The sequence below is a fragment of the Elaeis guineensis genome, chromosome 3 (assembly GCF_000442705.2).
Source record: "Elaeis guineensis isolate ETL-2024a chromosome 3, EG11, whole genome shotgun sequence".
NCBI classification, from domain to species: Eukaryota; Viridiplantae; Streptophyta; class Magnoliopsida; order Arecales; family Arecaceae; genus Elaeis; species Elaeis guineensis.
Genome location: NC_025995.2, coordinates 120,862,778 through 120,881,820, shown reverse-complemented (window position 1 = coordinate 120,881,820; position 19,043 = coordinate 120,862,778). Strand labels below are relative to the sequence as shown.

The 19,043-nt window shown below is 40.2% G+C and overlaps 2 protein-coding genes across 3 annotated transcripts; one reads left to right on the top strand and one right to left on the bottom strand.

The window, feature by feature from the left end:
- Positions 1–3,073: 3,073 nt before the first annotated feature.
- LOC140856659 (probable F-box protein At4g22030) lies at positions 3,074–4,579 on the bottom strand. Its single transcript, XM_073254717.1, has one exon. The coding sequence runs from the start codon at positions 4,483–4,485 to the stop codon at positions 3,202–3,204; it is 1,284 nt and encodes a 427-aa protein (XP_073110818.1). The 5' UTR covers positions 4,486–4,579; the 3' UTR covers positions 3,074–3,201.
- Positions 4,580–13,305: 8,726 nt separating this feature from the next.
- Positions 13,306–18,844, top strand: LOC140856658 (mitochondrial carrier protein CoAc2-like). 2 transcript variants are annotated; one of them, XM_073254715.1, is made up of 5 exons: positions 13,306–13,685; positions 15,884–15,969; positions 16,076–16,283; positions 16,567–16,693; positions 18,810–18,844. In XM_073254715.1, exons 1-5 carry the CDS (start codon positions 13,374–13,376, stop codon positions 18,827–18,829), a joined length of 753 nt encoding a protein of 250 aa, XP_073110816.1. In that variant the 5' UTR covers positions 13,306–13,373; the 3' UTR covers positions 18,830–18,844. The 2 variants fall into 2 exon arrangements, with proteins under 2 accessions (XP_073110816.1, XP_073110817.1); XM_073254716.1 differs by lacking the exon at positions 18,810–18,844 and adding an exon at positions 16,771–16,901.
- The last annotated feature ends 199 nt before the right edge of the window (positions 18,845–19,043 follow it).

Here is a 19,043-nt window from a genome sequence, read left to right as displayed (position 1 = left end):
AGTATAGTTCTTTTGATGCCTACATAGCTAATAACATTCAATTTGATTGAAGGCTGCTTAGATATCTCGTCTCAACATTATTGGCCTTCACTAATGGCAATATGTCATGCATAATATAAGACCTTTAAACCTATTAGCTAATTGGTTTTGATAAGACAATGTCTAATGATCTTGTTAACAAACCATAATAGTGTTTATTTTCACACAATTGCCAATGTTCAAGAAAAACTGCACATATTTTTGGACAACAAATTTTCCGATAAAAAGAAAACATCTAGAAAATTAATATTATGACCTTAATTAACATTTTATCTGAATACCTTTTGAATTAAGCAACCAAGAATGATTTTGAAAAAAGGAGGGAATGACTACATAAATATTTGTATAATTTTTTTAGATTAAAAATGGTCAAAAAATTGTATTGAAGAATCATAAGGATTAATTGCAACATTAATTACTTAAGCTAGAATAAAATTATCCTATTTTAACTAGGCCTCTTTAAATAAAATAGACCCACATAAATATACAAATAGTATCTCCTGCTCAAGTGATGGTATATCCATTCATTTTTCTAGTTTTCGTATAGCTAGGGCTAAAGTGATGTCACTTCCTATGGTCTGTGCTAGAAAGGTCCAAGTACCTTGGAGGATTGGGCAATTATTATAACCATATATAAAAGTGGAGAGGTGGATTATTTATAACCTCTCACCAAAGAGAGGAAAAGCACAACCAATGCATATTGACATGGATCCATTAACCGTGTGCTATCAATATGGAAGAATTCCAAAAGAGCCTACAAAATACTACCGGAAGGCTAAAGCTATAGATTTGTATTTCTCTCATACACATAAAGTTATATATATATATATACACACACAAAGAAGATCCATCTAACTTTTCTTTTTTTTTTTTTTTTGTATTTTCACTTTTCATTTGAAATGGAACATTCATATTAGCTAATATTGGATGATGTTGCTATCCTTAAATGAAAATATGCTTCTATCTTGGTCGATCTGATAATAAAAATATACAAAATACAACTGCGCCCATAACAGATTTTTCTTACACAGTAATATTGAGGGCTAGGGGTATCATGGTCTCAAAAAAGTCCAAGATAGACATTTTTGAAAGACAAACCTAAAATAATTTTTAAAATATACAAATAATTAAAATTTTCCTTGAAACATCAAAATTTCTTGTTTTAGGAGTAGTACTGAGTCCATACATGACACTATACATCCACCTATTTCATTCACTTTGCTCCGTTGACAGCGCTTGTATATTTTAGACCACCAAGAAATCGTGTGTAGTAGGGAATCTCAAACTCATGACTTTGTCCAAGGAGGAAAACGTATTAACTACAAGGCTAAATCTTGGTTGATACCCTTACAAAAGTATTTGACGTTGCTTTCACCACCTTCTTCGCTAACCAGACATGAAAACTTCTCATTAAAATAATAAAAAAAAAAGACACGAAATATTTTTGTATTAAAAAAAAAAAAAAAGAAGACATGGAACTCCTGTGTATTGCCATGCCATGTACCAACAAGATAACAACCCATTGAATCTATCAAATGATTTAAGAAGGTATTTGGTGTATTACATAGATAATGTTGCTATGGTAATGTGATTGCAGAGAGAATGTGATTAACCGATAAAATTACAGGGAATCTTATATTGCAATATTTGGTATGTGCAGTAATATTGTTGTAAAATTATAAAAAATCCTATATTACAGTATTTAGTGTATAATTTAGATTATATAGAATATAAGCTATTTTTTTCAAAGTATCTCCATTCTTACTTATGGATTATTGTTATTTTTTAGAGGGACAACTTAATTTCGGGACCAATCATTTTCTGTGACATCATCCATTATGTTTTTTTTTTTATTTTCACCAAGTGGGACTATTCATAATTTATTTTGATTTATTTTGATGGAGGTATTTTGGTCCTAAAGTTATCTTGTTGAAAGATTGCAGGATTACAAAATTACATGTAATCACATAACCATCTTGTCTTAGATAATCGAATTATCTCTTTTTGAGATAATGCCGTATTACATATAATGCAGTATTATCTGTGAAAGTGACGAAATAAACAATGTAATCTGATTATCTGTTGCAAAATTACATGTAATCTTTTTAGAATTACATAGTACCAAACACTCCCTAAGTGATATTGCTATTTATTCCTGCAGACCTATGAACAATTGATCCATCGTGGCATCATGGTAGTTATGTGTCAATGGTGGTTACCATTTTTTTTTCAGAAAAAAAAAATCATTTCTTTGCTAAACAATGTAGACTAAATCTTAAGTTTAGTAAAAAAAGCTTGCTATTGGATTTGAGCTGATCTAAGATTTCTTTGCGCTAGAATGGGTCAAAGTTTAAGGGTCCATCGTAAACCCCTATGGATTAAGTTGCTAGTAAAGAGGCCAAGATCTTGAGGCAAAGTTCATTGGAAGAGCCACTGGAGAGCGACCATCTCTGTGTTCCTGCTGCTTTCAACTTCAGATTTTTTTTTTTTTTTTTCCTTTTTCCTCCGGAGTTGTAGTTTGTGCTGGTTTTTGTTCTCTGATGCAACAAGGGCTAATGTTCTATAGACTGCAAGATCCTATGGACGCGTTGACTGCAAAAAAGGAAAAATATCCTAAAGTAAAGATGGGAGAAGAAATTGATTAGCTAAGCTGGATGTGAGACTCTGCATCTCCTTCAGATTGGATCTCTTGCATCTATCTTTTCTTCTAAATATCCTCTGATTCTACTAAAAGCACAAGTCACTTAAATAGATATATATTATAACATTTTTAAATAGTAAAAATTAATGACAATATTAAATATATTTTTCACACATTCTTGTAGTCATTGTCAATGAAATTTGAACCATATACCAACCTTATATCAAATGCTTACTATTGAGACATGACTTGCACATTCCAAACAGTACATGATGATATAGACACCTTGAACATCAGTGCGTCATTAAGAGAGAGAAGAATTCCAGTTGGTTTAAAACATTTTCATTAAAGACACTTCGAATGTCTTGCATTAACATTTTACAACCAGAAAAATAGTCTCAAAAAAATTCTCATGACATTTTATAATTTGTATTTACACTTCGAACAATAATGTATCCAAAAAATGTGCTATGCTTTTACACACTAACCGAGCCTAATTAAGTGGGAAATACCAATTACGGTCAGAATAGCTTCCCAGCGAATTCTTTGAGATCTTCATCTTGTAAAGAGGAGGAAGCATAGGATGCAAAGCCTTTGAGCTCAGAGAGGCTTCTCCCAAGCTGCAAAGCCATCTTCATCCGAAACAACTCCCCATCCTCCCTCTTCTCCACCTCACTTTCCCTCAAGTTGGACTCGATTTCCTCTTGCAACCTCCGGTAGAAACCGCCGCAGTTGCGGAACAGCTCAAACACCATTCCCACCTGCCCGCCGTGCTCCACAGTATTCACGACTGCTGCAAGCGCTCCTCCGACAACCCCCACCAACACCGGCACTGGGCTGTCAACAGGAGAACCTATCAAACCAGCCCCAATTGCAGCCATGCCGGCGAATAGAGGTCCGGAGATAGCCAAAGTTTTGTTAATGTCCAACACCAGCTTGCCCAATCTCACATACTGCTCCTCATCTTTCGTCTTTAGAACTCTATGAATTCCCAACATCTCCTCTTCCAGTTCCTTGCTCCAACCGTTGCTCGCCATCCCATTAGCGCATGCTTTCTTCGTTTCTTGCCCCCGTCTTTGAATTTTAGGCCACCAACGTGTAGGCTCCACGGTTTCTGGGAACTTCTCCAGCATCTCCGGAAGCAAAGGAAGTGGATAAGCCTTCTCGAGCGCGAGGACTTTCTCCAAAGCCTCCTCGATGTCCGATTCGGCAGGCTCTCGGTGCGCGAGGGTGTTGTGGATCGATCTTTCGAGCTGCTTCCACAGTCTGGTGGCATTCCTTTGCTCTTCAGCCAGCTGAGAAGGCTGGATCTTGTTGACGATCAGCATCATTCCGGCAGCTGCGGTGAACAAGACCACGGACGAGAGCTTGAAGGCTGGGAGATGTGGTGCTGCTTCTCCCACCGTGAGAGCCGCGGAGATGCCGGCCATGAGGGAAGCGGTTAAATTGATGGAGTTGATGGAGTGGAGGAAGAGGTGGTTCCAGTTGTTCCTCTGATCTCCAATGATGGCATGCATCTCAGCTCGGTCCGCTACGGCCTCAGCGATCGCCAGGAGCTTGGCTACCAGGCGATCATGATCTTTATCGGCTGTCATTGGTTGATGAGGTTGGGTGTAGCTACCGTCCGAATTATTATGTTCTTTAAGGCCGAGTTCTTCCACTTTGATCAAAGCAGGGAGCTTTGGAAGGGAGACGGTCTTGGCTCCCAGAGGGGAGGGGACATGAAGACTGGCGCAGATCCTTCGTTGATTTGAGAAGGAAGAAGAAGACAGAAGATAGTTGCTACCTAATTGGAGAGTGGCCATGGTTATAGACCTTTGCAGCTAGATCTCTTTTGTGTGGGTTGTGGTGGTGGAGTGGCTTAGATATCTCTGTTGCTTTGAGGCTTGTTGAATTGCTAGCTGTGATGAGGATGGGAGGGGTTGGGGTTGCCTATATATAGAGACGGTTGGGGAAGGAGGAGATGGGTGAGATTTTAACCTGGTATTGAAGTCGCAGTCTTGATTCTTGACCAGGCAACGTACGCCGTTTGAATTGGTTGAACCGAAGCAAGTGCTAGCGTTGAAGGGGAAACCGTCAACGGCCTTGAACGGGTGAGACTTTTATGAGGGTTGATATGGTAAGCCTCACGCGTTGGGTCAGACGACCCAAACCCCTTCTCCTTCCGGTCCACCTCAGTCGACTCAGCTAACATTTTTTTTTTTTTTGGGTACAAAAAAGGGGGGAAAACCTTAAGAAGGAAAAAGAAAACTAAGAACGTAAAAAGAAAATATCAGTCCAATCAGTCATTACCAGCATCCTAGTAATGAAGGGGAGAGAAGAGAGGGACAGGAAGAACCCATCCGAGGGCCACCCAGCTAAACTGTCAGCCGGTTGGTTGGTCTCCCGGTAAACATGTGAGATCTGAAATGAGTCCAAAGAGGCCGTGCAAAAAGTGAGATCAACCAGTAGGGGGTGGATAGAGGGGAGGGCATTAGTCTGCATGAAGCTCCTGGGATGTACTACACCTAGATTAGAACGTGTTACCAATAAATACAAAGAGCTAGAAAAAGAGTTGTACAAAAATGAACACAAGAATGTAAATATGAAGAAGAATTCGGCTTTGCAATGGAAGGTACAAAAGGGCGGTGTCACGTGTAAGTGATGTTACCCATGGTATTGGACAGTGTCAGGAGTTTCACAACTATAATGAATCTGAATAAGTTGAATGTATATTTTTGAAGAAAACTATTGTGCTCGAGATTATCTAAGTTAATGAACCTGAATTGGTTGAATAGATATTATTGGATGGAACTATTGTACCCGAGACTAGCTAAGCTAATGAATCTGAATTGGTTGAATAGATATTATTGGATAGAACTATTGTACCCGAGACTAGCTAAGCTAAAGAATCTGAGTAGGTTGAATAGATAATTTTGTATGAAACTATTGCACTTGAGATTAAATAAGCTAATGAATCTGAATAGGTTGAATAGATATTTTTGGACGAAACTATTATACTTAAGATTAAATAAGCTAATGAATCTAAATAAGTTGAATAAATATTTTTGGATGAAACTATTAGACTTAAGACTAACTAAACTAATGAATCTAGATAAGTTGAATAAAAGTTTTTGTAGTTTTAATGGGGCTAGAAGTAGAGTGATTTTACTACTTGTGATTTGTGCTGGAAAGCTCCAAGTACCTTGGAGGATTGGGCAATTGTTATACCATATATAAAGGTGTAGAGGTAGATTATTTGTAACTATTGTCACAAATCTCTGGATCAAGATCATTTGTTTGATTGGGCAAGAGGCGGTCGATCGGGATTGAACTAGAGAGTAGTGCCTTCCTTCGATGATGATATGAAAGAAAGTCTACTAGTTGAAAATTGTCCAATTGGAGACTCTCTAGTGCTTAAGTTAGTGAGTAAAGAATATAGAGTGATTCTTCATTTTCTAACTTATCTAAAAGTCTCTTCTCTCCTCTTCATATAAAGGGGCGATCACTAATCGTTATCTGAATTTTTGAAATTTACTCATGGTATCTAGTAACGGACTCGGATCGTATGCACCCATATCAAGTATGACCATCTTGGGCGGCCATTACAAATGTAGGGGCGAAAATATTGGCCAACATGCACACAAGTAGGGGACACAATCCAGATCACGTGGAGTCCAATCAGACCAAATCTTTCTTCAGGATGCTAGTCGATAAAAACCAAATCACGATAATCGATTGATCTCATCGGCATGGTGCCGAGGTAGCTCCTCAGATAGCGACCAAGGTTAGAAAATTGGAGGAAACCACAACAATAATCTCTTACCAAAGAAAGAAAAAGATCAATCGCAATTAGATGGATATGGATCCATTACTTGTGTGCTATTGATGTGGAAAAATTGCAAAAAAACACCTTTAGAAGACTGAGGCTATAGATTTGTGGTTCTCTTATATATATAAAGTTATAAATTTCAAAGAAAATCCATTTAACCTTTTTTTCATTTTTATTTTTCTATTGGAATGAGCCATTGATGCTAGATAATATTGGATCATGTCGCTGCCGTCAAATGAAGGTATGCTTCTAGCTTAGTCAATCTGATAATAAAAATATACAAAATACAACTTGATTCACCTGTAAAAAAATTTTCTCACAGAGTAATATTGAGGGATGGGTAGAATGGTTTTGCAAAGTCCAAGACCGACATTTTTGGAAGACAAACTTGTTATGATTTTGTTAAAAATATAAATAATTAAAACTTTTCTGAAAACATCAAAATTTTTTGCTTCAGCAGTAATACGAAGTCCAGACATGATACAACGCATCCACATACTTTATTCACTTTGCTCCTTTCATGACACTGACATATTTTAGGCCACCAAAAAATTATTAAAATTTGATATCTCGGGATTCGATTCATATTGAGCCCACAGCAAGGTTCGCGATGAAAAATGAAGTCCAACGAGATCAAGATCACCCCAAACGGAGTTCAGATGAGAAGATACACACGATTGAAATCGGCACGGAATCCGAAGTGGTGGAGGACCGGCAGCGGCCAGCGGTGGGCCGGCGGAGAAGCGGCGGTGCGGCCGCGTGCGGCCCAGGCACTGCAGCATGTGGGTCGAGCATGCAGGGTGCGGCCCAGCATGCGGCCCAAGCCCACGTGCGCCCTTGGGAGCCCGTTGCCCTGTCCATCATGGATCGGACGGTGCACAGCCCACTGCGTGGACCGCATGGGCGTTTCTCATGTATTTCTTGCGGTCCACGGTACTGTTCTGTGGATCAGTGCACGATCGGAGGGTATGGATTGATTCTGGTTTTGATCCAACGGTCCAGGGCCTTTATACGAGTGTTATTAGGAGTCCTAATCACATTCTAAGTTGGTTTTAAGCCTTTAAAAAGCTGATCGTGGGAACAGAAAGCTGTGTGGTGGCCTGGTGGTCTCACGGCATGGTTTTCTTCAGCGAAAACAGTAAACCCGTGAAGAAAGAGAGGCACGAGGATGCTGAAAGGAGAAAGAGCAGGAGGCTCTTGGACAGCAGACAGTGGTCACTTCAGGGGTTCAAAGGGGTCTTTCTAGAGAGAGGTTTTGTGAGGGAGAACTTCCTGTGAGGAAGAAATTGAGTGTACGAGGGTTGAGGGTGAGATCTCCTCTTGTAATATTTTTTTTCTCATAGTGAAGTTTGCATGCCTCGTAGAGGCGAGCTCTTTTTTGACTGATCCACATATTTTGATTGTTTCTATTTTATTTCTTCTTTCTTCCTGCTGCATCATGCGATATCGAAAAGATCCTGGGAGGTGGTGTCTTGGCCAGACATTTACCTAACAAGTGATATCAGAGTGAGGTGGTACAAAAATATAGATTGCAGCGATGGTGAGCAAGACTGAAGATGGAGAAGACAGGATCAATCAAGTTGGAGATCAACAAGTTTGATGGAAAGAATAATTTCTCCTTGTGGCAGGCAAGGGTGAAGAACGTGCTCATCCAACAAGGATTGATTGATGCTCTCTTGTGCGATGAGAAGCCGTCCACCATAGAGATGCGGGATTGGAAATGGCTACAGATGCAGGCGGTAAGTACCATCCACATGTACCTAGCGGATGAGGTAGTGATCCATGTGCTTAGCGAGACTTCTCTGACGGTGCTGTGGTTAAAGCTCGAGGAGTTGTACATGAAGAAGTCTCTCACCAACATTCATTTTCTCTGGAGGCAGTTCTACCAGCTGCAAATGACTGAGGGACAGAACGTGCAGGAGCATCTTAGCCACTTTCAGAAGATCCTCACTGACCTTCTCAATGTTGGTGAGAATGTTAAGGAGAAGATCAGGACGCTGGTTTTGCTAGCGTTGCTTCCCCCTTTGTATGAGTCCTTGATGACTGCTTTTCTAATGGGGAAGAGCACCATCAAGATGGACGAGGTCATCATGGTGATACTCCAGAACAAGGTTATCAGGAGAGAGAACTTAGCTTCGAGTTTAGGTAGCGGTGGCTCAGCTTTGGTGGTTTCTGGAGGAGCAGGAAGCTGTAGATGGAGCGACAAGAGATCGCGACGGGGGCGATCTAAGTCCAGGATGAGGGACTTGAGCAAAACTAGGTGTTACCGGTGTGACGAGTTAAGACATCTAGCTAGAGATTGCTCTCAACTCAAAGATCGGATGATGGCTACTGTAGTGACGGCCAGTAGCTATTCAGAGGGAGATGTCTTGAAGATATCTAATGAGGTATCTGCTTTTTCCCAGTAGTGGATTTTAGATTTTGCATGCACCCATCATGTATGTTGTAGAGAGGAGCAGTTTGATTCTCTGAAAAATAGTGAGGGCACTATTTATCTGCCGGATGGATTGAGCTGTGCGATCAGAGGTATCGGGACGTCAGCTGCAGGATGCATGATGGTGCAGTGAGGAGATTGGAGGAGATTCGATACATATCCGATTTTAAATGAAATCTTATCTCACTGAGCATACTGAATTCGAGAGGCTATAGGACGGTAACTAGTGGAGGAATCCTGAAGGTGCTACACGACGATAGGATTATTCTGGAGAGAAAGAATGGGAGGAGAGGATATTATTATCTAGCGGAGAGTCCAATGTGAGGTGGAGCTTCAAGAGCCAAGTAGAGCCCATAGTGAGGTGGAGCTCTAGGTGGAGGTGGACCGGGCACAAGACAGGAGACTCAGGAGGATGAGAAGCGACATCGTAAGGTGAGATTCCTATTGCCGCAGGATGATGCCCCGAGCAGATCTCAGGTCAGGAGGAGCATAGTATACGATAGAGATGGGATCGAACAGTCTGACTTCGACTCCCATGTTTGCCCATCCATGATCAGCAGGCGATTGTCTCAAGATATGGAGGCAAGGAGTTCTAGAGCTCTCAGAGTCAAAAGGAGACCGAATATCGAGGCGAGATGAAGATTGTTAGAATTTAATACCTCAAGATTTGATCCACATTGAGCCCACAGCGAGATTTGTGATGAAAAATGGAGTCCAACGAGATAAAATCACCCCAAACGGAGTTCGAACGGAGAAGATACGTGTGATTGAAATCGACACAAAATTCAGAGCGATGGAGGACCGCTGGCGGCCGACAGTGGGTCAGCGGAGTGGCGGCGGTGCGGTCGCATGCGGCCTAGGAGTGACAGCGTGCAGGTCGGGCGCGCAGGGTGCGGCCCGGTGCATGGCTTAAGCCCGGGCGCACGAGGCGCGGTGCGCGCCCAGGCCCAGCATGCCCCTGGAGCCTGTTGCCCAATCCACCGTGGATCGGATGGTGCACAGCCCATCGCGTGGACTGCGTGGGTATTTTCCATATATTTCTCACGGTCTACGATACTGTTCCGTGGACCGATGCGCGATCGGATAGTATGGGTTGATTCTGGTTTCGATCCAATGGTCCAGGGCCTTTATATGAGTGTTATTAGGAGTCCTAATCGCATTCTAAGCCGGTTTTAAGCCTTTAAAAGGCTGGTCCTGGGAACAAAAAGCTGTGTGGTGGCTTGGTGGTCTCACGGCGTGGTTTTCTTCAGCAGAAACAGTGAACCCGTGAAGAGAGAGAGGCACGAGGACGCTGAGAGGAAAAGGAGCAGGAGGCTCCTGGATAGCGGACAGTGGTCAGTTCAAAGGTTCAGATGGATCTTTCTAGAGAGAGCTTTTGTGAGGGAGAACTTTCTGTGAGGGAGAAATTGGATGTACGAGGGTTAAGGGTGAGATCTCCTCTTATAATATTTCTTTTTCTCACAGTGAAGTTTGCATGCCTCATAGAGGCGAGCCTTTTTTTGGTTGATCTACGTATTTTGATTATTTCTGTTTTATTTCTTCTTTCTTCTTGCTGCATCGCGTGGTATTGAAAAGATCATGAAAGATGGTGTCCTGACCAGACATCCATCCAACAGAAATCGTATACGGTGAATCTCAAACTCACGATCTTGTCCAAAAAGGAGCAGGTATCAAGTACATGGTTAAATCTTGGTTGGTACAAGACCACTTAAATATAGCAAAGGGTAAGTACCAATCGCAACGAAGTCACAAAAATGGAGCTAAAGTATTTGATGTTTCACCACCTTCTCCGCTAACCAGACATGATACTCTTTCATAAAATATGATAATAAAAAAAAAGACACGAGCTCGGATGGTCGCCATACCTTGCACCAACAACCCTTTGAATCTATCTAATGATCCAAGTGAGATTGCTATTGTTTTCCGAGGACCTATGAACAATTGATCGAGCATGCTGTCACGGTAGTTACCTGTCAATTGTGGTTACCATTTTGTTTTTTTTAGGAAGAAAATAGCACCGTTCTCTGCTGAAAAAAATAGACTAAATCTTGAGTTCAGTGAAAAAAGCCCATTACCAGATTTAAACTGATCAAAGAATTCTTTGTGATAGAATGGGGGTCAAAGTCTCAGCGTCTAGCGTAAACCTCCCATGGCTTCAGTTGCTAGTAAAGAGCCTGAGATCTTGAGGCAAAGTTCATGGGAAGAGCCAGCCTGACAAATGGAATGTTTTTTTTTTTTTTGGTTGAAAACAGGAGCAATAGCTTCATTAAAAGCACAGGTAGCAAGTTACACGATGAAAGGTTGCATCGAGCTACAGAGGATACATACTAGCACCCTGTGGTAACCAAACCAAAAACCAACAAACCTCCCGAGGGTATTGTAAAAGACACTCAAACCAACCTATGTAGCGTAAGCAAATTACGTAAAAATAGAGGAACTTGAACAAAATAGCATCTATTGAACATAAGCCCATATAAGCCAATCCTGAACAGTGAAATGAGGCAATAATGAACTGGCTGCTGACAGCAAGGTAGATGATGAACTGTGAGGCCCATTTGCAGTACGCTGAATAAGGAATCATACAGCAGAGAAGCAGTTGCAGTGATGAAGCTTGGATACCAACAGTACGATATTGGAGATGCTGAGAATATGAAGCCAGAAAGCCCAGAAAAAGTAAAAAGGATGAAAAGGAAGAAACCATAATTGCATTATAGGCTTAATAGATGTTGTAAAGCCACCGTGAGAATTAGAGAACAGAAAGTTGAAGCGAGGCCATTAAAGACAACTTCAACATTTGTAACATGATAACCTTGCTGATGAATCTAGAAAAATCCGATTGGTAATGTCGCGTCTTGAATCCATCACTTAGATTGATTGTGTGACACGGCCGCATGAACCTTAAATTAAAATCCTACAGATCATACATGCAAGGCCTAAATAATAAACAAGTTCACAAGAATATCAAAAGAATTATAAAATTTCAATCATATATCTGAGCTTCGACAGTGAAAATGGTTGGAAATTAAGAACGAATAAATTGGAAAAAAAAAACCCAAAAAAGAGAAAACATAGCTCAAGTTTTTCAAAAAACCATTCAGAACTCGAAGGGCTTAAAAAGTAGGAGAGGAGGGTCAATATAAAGATCCAGGAATCTTACTTGGCTTCCAGGGATGTTCTGACCGCAGCCATAATGGCGATGGAGAACGATGTTTGGGAAGAAATTGAGGAAGATGCGGTGGCTAACTCTGATAAAGGGTAGGGATCATTGGTGAGGGGATTGAAGGAGAGGTGGAAGGCTCTAAATTGAAATTAGAAGGATGTTAGAATCTGTCTTGATATTGGATTCTATTTGTCCGATAGACTCGGTGAGGAGACTTCAATCGGGACTCGGGAGTCCCTTTCTCTCATCGCATACACTTTATTTTTTTTTTGGGACCAATTTCTTATGTTTAGGCTGGTCAAGTAGATCAGACCCAGATTTCTATTAGCTCAATTGGACCGGTTATCACAGTAATAAAATGCACAAAGAACTGCAATGGCAATGGGCTCTTACAGTTCCCATTATTTTTGTGTTAGTGGAATCTTGGAAATAAATTTTCAAATGGATTTTGAACGTCCCAAGTTTTCCAGGTTGCATGATCGGCACCTTCCTAATTTCCTCTGCCACTTCTTTCTTCGTTCTCTTCAGAAGATATATCACATGAATACGATATGATTGCAATATCCGAGCGTCCAAATAATCTTAGATACCAGCGTAACAACAAATAATCCATGTTATAGTATAAACAGCCAGACACGGTTGAGGCTAACATACCAGTAGTCTTCGTGTCTAACAGGCTGCCGTGTAGGAATGGGCTTGTGTCACAAGAGTGGATCATATCAGACTCTATATGACCCAACTCAATGACGACAACTCAACTGGCCCTGGGCCAGATTAGGCATAATAGGCCTGCGTTAGGTCATGGTCCAAACTCAAAAACCTGACGCAGTTGGGCTACGTTCGTATTTATATTTTGGCACGAGTCAAAACATAACCATCTTTTATTGGGTTATGCTGGCATTCGGTGGGATAAACTCGTGCGTGCAGCTACCGTCGCGGGGCATTTCCTAACCGGCAGGCGGCGGTTCCTTGGAATCGATTGCTTCCACCGCGTCGAGTCGTGCGATTCTTTCCATCATCCAACGCGGTCGCGACACAAAAGGAGCAATGCAATCTCATCTACTCCCGTTTCCCGCGCGATAAACGTGGGACTTAGAGATTCGTGTGATCGTTATGATGCGTTCAAGGTACGCTGCGAGAATATTAAAGCTCACGCGTAATCTGGATATCCAAAATGTATATAAATGTTGTACCGTTTGAAGGACCTAAACCGTACTCTGTCGCCTCCTCGCCCTTTTCCGATTTGGGCTCCCGTGTTCTCGTCCGCCTCCCTCGCAAAATTCCAATAATGCCCCCGCGTCGGCACCTTTTCTTGGTCTCCCCGTCCGCCTTCCTGCTCGGACCGGAGACTCCTCTTTTCTTGTTTCCCATCTTCCCCCTCTTCTTTCTCTTCTTATATGACTCCGTCCGCGGTCCTCCGAGCTCGCAAGCGATGACGGAGGAGGAGAGGGGAAGAGAAGAGGGGAGTGGAGGGGCGCTCCAAGGCCTCATCGAGGGCTCGATGCCCCTTGTCGTCAAGGAGCTCGTCGCCGGTGGAATCGCTGGAGGGATCGCCAAGACCGCCGTTGCCCCGCTCGAGCGCGTCAAGATCTTGTTCCAGGTACTTACTTAAGAAAACATATGAATGCCACTCGATTGCTTTTTTTCCCATCTTCTTGGAATTTGCACCCGAAGCGTTCTTTGAGTTTTTCATCTGGGTAATAGTTATTTTTTTTTAGATTTTTGTTTTCTTGAAAGCAAGTCATATCCTTTCTTTCTGTTCTCTTTTTATGTTGGGCAATGTCGAGGTGGACTGGTTGTTATGGTTAGGGAAGTTGATTCTCCTTCTGATAAAGGGGCATTGGGAACTGTACTGGTTTCACAAGGGTTTCGGATTTAAATGGTTCTGTTTGAATTTTTTTAAATTTGTCTCGAAAATGATTAATACCACATAAAGACACGATCTTTTTGAGTATAGAGATGAATTCGTCTATGCCGAACAGTTTCTTGGTTGAATCTGGTGGGATGGGGAATGAGAGGTGAGCTTGTAATGGGGTATTTGGGGATAATTGCACGGAAAGGAAATAGTTTTAGATAACAAATAAATGAAAACCATTGTGGCGATACTTTGTTTTCTTGATAACTGATTTTACTTCTGGGTTTAGGGGTTTGATCCTTTTGCATTATCATGTGATGGTCTAACTTGGATGACAGATGTCTTTCTTCTTTTTGCAACAATGTGGACTTTTGATTGGCTGAAAATTGATAATATCTTGAATTTTCTGCTTTGGGTTGTCTGAATAATATTGCCGATATTAGACAAAAGTTAGGAGAATTTAGTTCCATTTAATCAAGATGAAGTGATTGAAAGTATACACAAATTCAAATCAGTGGCATGATAACCACTGTATTTGAGTTACCGTTGCAAGAATGCACCCTTCGTATCCCAAAAAAAAGAAAAAGAAAAAGAAAAGAAAGGAAGAAAGAAATACACTCCTGACAACTCATGTGTGGTGCCGAATGAAATTTTCAGTTACAGCTGTACGTCCAGGGTAAAACTTGAAGGGTTCATTCAAGAAAGTGTATTGCGGGCATTAGGGTTCCAAACATCAAGTCTGAAATGTTGCCACTGTTAAGGTACCAAGCTTGAAAATAGACTAGGAAGAGTTTTCGCATCACAGATAATGTGAGAACTATCAGTCAAGTTGAATGAATCACCTTCAAGCATGTTGTCAGTACCATGAAAGTAGAGAAATCTTGCAACATCTTCAACAACCTGCATTATGTAAACTAATCAAGTAATTTTGCCAATTCCATTAAATATGTGCCTAACAACATTGAAACCATGTTCTGAGAATCCTGGTTTGGACTAAAGTCAAACAACGAGTTTAGACTCTAACTAGAAGCCTCTTCCTTGTATGGTTTTACATAAAAAATTGTGTTTTTTCTATACAACAAAAAGTTAGGTAACATCACATGGCTCAAAACTCAAATGGCAGCCTGAAAAATCACATTACTAGGACATCAAATAAATACTAAAACCAGCTACACCATTCTGCCCCGTACCGGACAGTATGGGGCATATTGTACCATATCGATATGCCGACCACCCTATACCAATGCAGATGTACCGTGCTATACCGCATATCGATACTATAGTAAAATTTCATCGATACGATGTCTGGTACCAAAATGGTGAATCTTGACTGAAATTAAATGTAACAAAAATAAGAAAAAGAAAAGAAGAAGATATTCTGTACTTATACTCTGTATCCCTCCCTCAATCAATTGATTATGTTTGATCCTTGATAGTGGGATCCTATCCATTCTGTTATTCCATTTTTCACTCTTGATGTGCATATGCTTACAGTTAGCATCATGAATCTCGATTAGTGTAGAAGTCTTGCATTGTAACTAAACATCTTAACATATATATATATATATATATATATATATATATATATATATATATATATATATAGGAATATAACTGTTGCTTACATGGGCTTGTTGGTCTCACTACCAAAATGATGTTAGTGAAGGAATGGGATTAGGTTTGACTGCTAGCCAAAGAAATGAAGCTGTGTAGGTTGTTTTGTGTTTGATTGACATTAGATTATTTTATGCGATTGATATACACCAACTGAACATGGTCTTAATGAGAAGTTGGATGGGTAGGAAAAGAATGTGGTATATGGTTTGTTTGTTATGCACAGATCTGTTTTAATACTTTAGTGGGAACGTCACTTCCATTTTTTTGTCTTAAATCATTCAGTTTATATATTAGTGAAGAAATGTATGTTTATTGTGAACTGCCAGACCAAACGACCAGATTTTCAGAATGTAGGATTGTTGGGATCTTTTAGGAGGATTGTACAGACAGAAGGTTTATTAGGATTTTACAGGTCTGTTTTAATTTCCAAGTTCAGCTACTTTTTAGCAATCTGGTTTTACCTACTTTTTGTCTGAATGATCTGTTTATTGTCTGATGTTCATCATTTTACTCCCCAGAGGAAATGGTGCCAGTGTTGCTCGGATTGTACCTTATGCAGCTTTGCATTATATGGCTTATGAGCAATATCGTCGATGGATCATACTTGGTTTTCCTGATATTGGAAGAGGGCCTGTTCTTGATCTTGTATCGGGGTCGCTCGCTGGGGGAACTGCAGTTGTTTGCACTTATCCTCTCGATTTGGTTCGTACCAAATTGGCTTATCAGGTGAACATCATTAGACTCCTTTATCATTCCATTTTTGTGATTTAGCTCATCTCTTTCTGCCTCTTTTTCCATCTGTGGGTTTTGGATCCCTCAGATATGGAAATGTTTGTCTTGGTTCTTCTTGCCAATACAAAATAATCTACCATCTCTTGGAAGTAATTCTACATCCCTGGATCTTCTACTGATAAATAATAACTACCTCACATACTTCTATCTGATTTTCAATTTTGTTGTGTGGATATGTTCTCATCTGGAATTAGTTTATCTGGAATTTGATTTGCAGGTTGTTGGACCATCAAGGGGCAAGTTCAGAGGACTATCTCATTCCGAACTGGTTTATGAAGGAATTCTTGATTGCGTTTTCAAGACCTACAGAAAAAATGGATTGAGAGGCCTTTATCGGGGTGTAGGTATGTACTCATTTTTATCTCCTTTTTCATTTTAAATTCATTTTAGTTTTCTTACACATCAATCACTATATTGGCAGCAAACTTGTAAAAGTCATCTCTCAAGTACTGACACCAGTGAGGATAGACTATCAACAGTAGCACACTTGGCCTCTTGCATTTTTAAAAGTTTTGAGAATAGACTATCAACAGCACACTCGACCTCTTGCATTTTGAAAGGTTTTTTTTTCAATTTATGAGGCTTCCATCAAAGTCAGTTAAAACCAAGACTGACTTGTTTTTTTTTTTTTTTTTTAAATCTCTTTGAGAAGACAAATTCAGAATTTATTGTTGGATTCTAGTGTTGAATCATTTGGTTGTAAAAGTAAATCATTTTAATCTATAGAGGAGGTTACTTATGTGGGCACCATCCTCACTAATATCTATATGCATAAATATTAGTTTGGTTTTTGACTGTTCCATGAAGGATTCAGAATGATTTTTTTTCCCTATCGGAGGGGTTGGAGGTAAGGCTGCAAATGGGTCAGGTTGACTTGTGACCCGACCCAATCTGACCTGCGTAGACCTGATCCAAACCGTTTTAAAGGACCCGTGCATCCAGGTTGGGTTCTAAAATTGGATCTATTCTACTTTCTAGGTTGGGTCTGGATTTATTGAATTTTGATCCGATTCGACCCGACCCGATCCATAGAGACTTTTGGGTTGATTTGGATCTTGAGATAAATTATCCGATCGGACCGACCTAAACCCAATTCAAGATGCGGCCATGATTACCTTCTTTGGTTTCGTTCTCCTCTGTTTATTGAAGTTCAAAGCTCTGCTTCTTTTTATTTTTCTTATTTCTTCGTTTATTTTCATAATTACAATCCTTCGGTTCTTTGAAAGATGGTCCTTTTAAACTCATATATTCGCTGCTCTATCAACCTCATTTAAGGTTTTGAATATATGTCAAAAAGAAGTACGATGGAAGTAGAATTAGAATATTTATTCATCTAACATTACAGAAGTGATAGAAGCAGACTAATTTAAAATGGATAAATTAGAACTCCCTGACTTCCTCCTACCTTCATTCGTCCAGACTTTACACACAAGTTAGAAAAGAACCAAGATTCTATTGATCAAATGTTGTTGGTTGTCATAACTAGCTTTTCAAATTATGTGAAACATCTTGGTAGTCATTTTTATATGTTGTCATTAGTTGGGTCTTGGTACTCATTTTAGCTTCATAGACTTCATTAGAAACATCAACAAGAATAAGAACATACGTAGAACTAGATATGGGTTAAGAGAAAGCAATAGATTTAGTACTACTTGACAATCTGAAAATTGATACATAAATCAACAATAAAGAGTACATACTGAAGAAAAATAAGTTCTCAGACAATGTTGCTGCACCAGTGCCATGACAGTCCTTATTTGTTGCTTATTGATCTTGTTATTTATAATCCAGATCGGAACCGACCCGGATCCAGACCTAAACCGAATTTGTATTTTATGAATTGAGGTCGGGTTATATATAGAACCGATCCGAATGATCCGTTGGATCAAGAAATTTGATCATGGATCCGATCCGACCCAACCCGATCTTCTATTGGGCTAGTTTTGGGTCCAATATTCAGACTCGATCAAGAAATCGGGTCGGATGGGGTCACTCATGATCCGATCTGACCCAACTCATTTGCATCCCTAGTTGGAGGTCTATGGGTGGGAGGGAGATTTCATTTGTAAACTGGGGCAGAGAAAAAAGAAGGATGATATGGGCAGTGAGGAGCTGAACAAAATGAACTGTGCTTAGCCAACCCCAACTATTTTGGGATTAAGGCTTTGTCGAGTCGAGTCGAGGAAATAAATTGTGCTTTTCTTAGAAGCCACTATGATGCTTTCTTTTATTTTTTATCTTTGGTTGGGATGTGGAGGAGTTTTATGTTATTTCTGGTTGAGTTAACATGCATGCTCTTGGAAGACATTTGTAAGGGAAGTCAAGCTTTGCGGTTGAGGTCTGGTTGGGGTGATAAGACAAGGAACCAAATCTAAAGATTATAAAGCAATTGAATTGGGGAGAGGAGTGGGCCTTTATTTCCTTACGCTAAATGGCATGCTTTGTAATCCAATTGTGCAGGTCAGAGATTTGATGGATGAAGGATTGGAGGGAACTTGGGCTACAGTAATTCACAATTTGGTGGATGAGGTATTCGAGGTTGATCCTTTTTTCCAATTTGGAAGAAGGATTGTAAATAAAACAAGAATATAGGATGTAAAGGGGTCGTGATGAGTTAAAACTTATATGATGTGACTCTGCAAGGAACTATTCTTGCTCTGTTTTTGAGTGTGCTTTTGTGCGTGTATATTATCT

Coding starts and splice junctions, on each gene's coding strand:
- LOC140856659 (XM_073254717.1), bottom strand. CDS start 4,485: ATGGCCACTCTCCAATTAGGTAGCAACTATCTTCTGTCTTCTTCTTCC.
- LOC140856658 (XM_073254715.1), top strand. CDS start 13,374: ATGCCCCCGCGTCGGCACCTTTTCTTGGTCTCCCCGTCCGCCTTCCTG. Junction 16,284..16,566: donor GTACCAAATTGGCTTATCAG/GTGAACATCATT, acceptor TTTGATTTGCAG/GTTGTTGGACCATCAAGGGG. Junction 16,694..18,809: donor AGGCCTTTATCGGGGTGTAG/GTATGTACTCAT, acceptor CCAATTGTGCAG/GTCAGAGATTTGATGGATGA.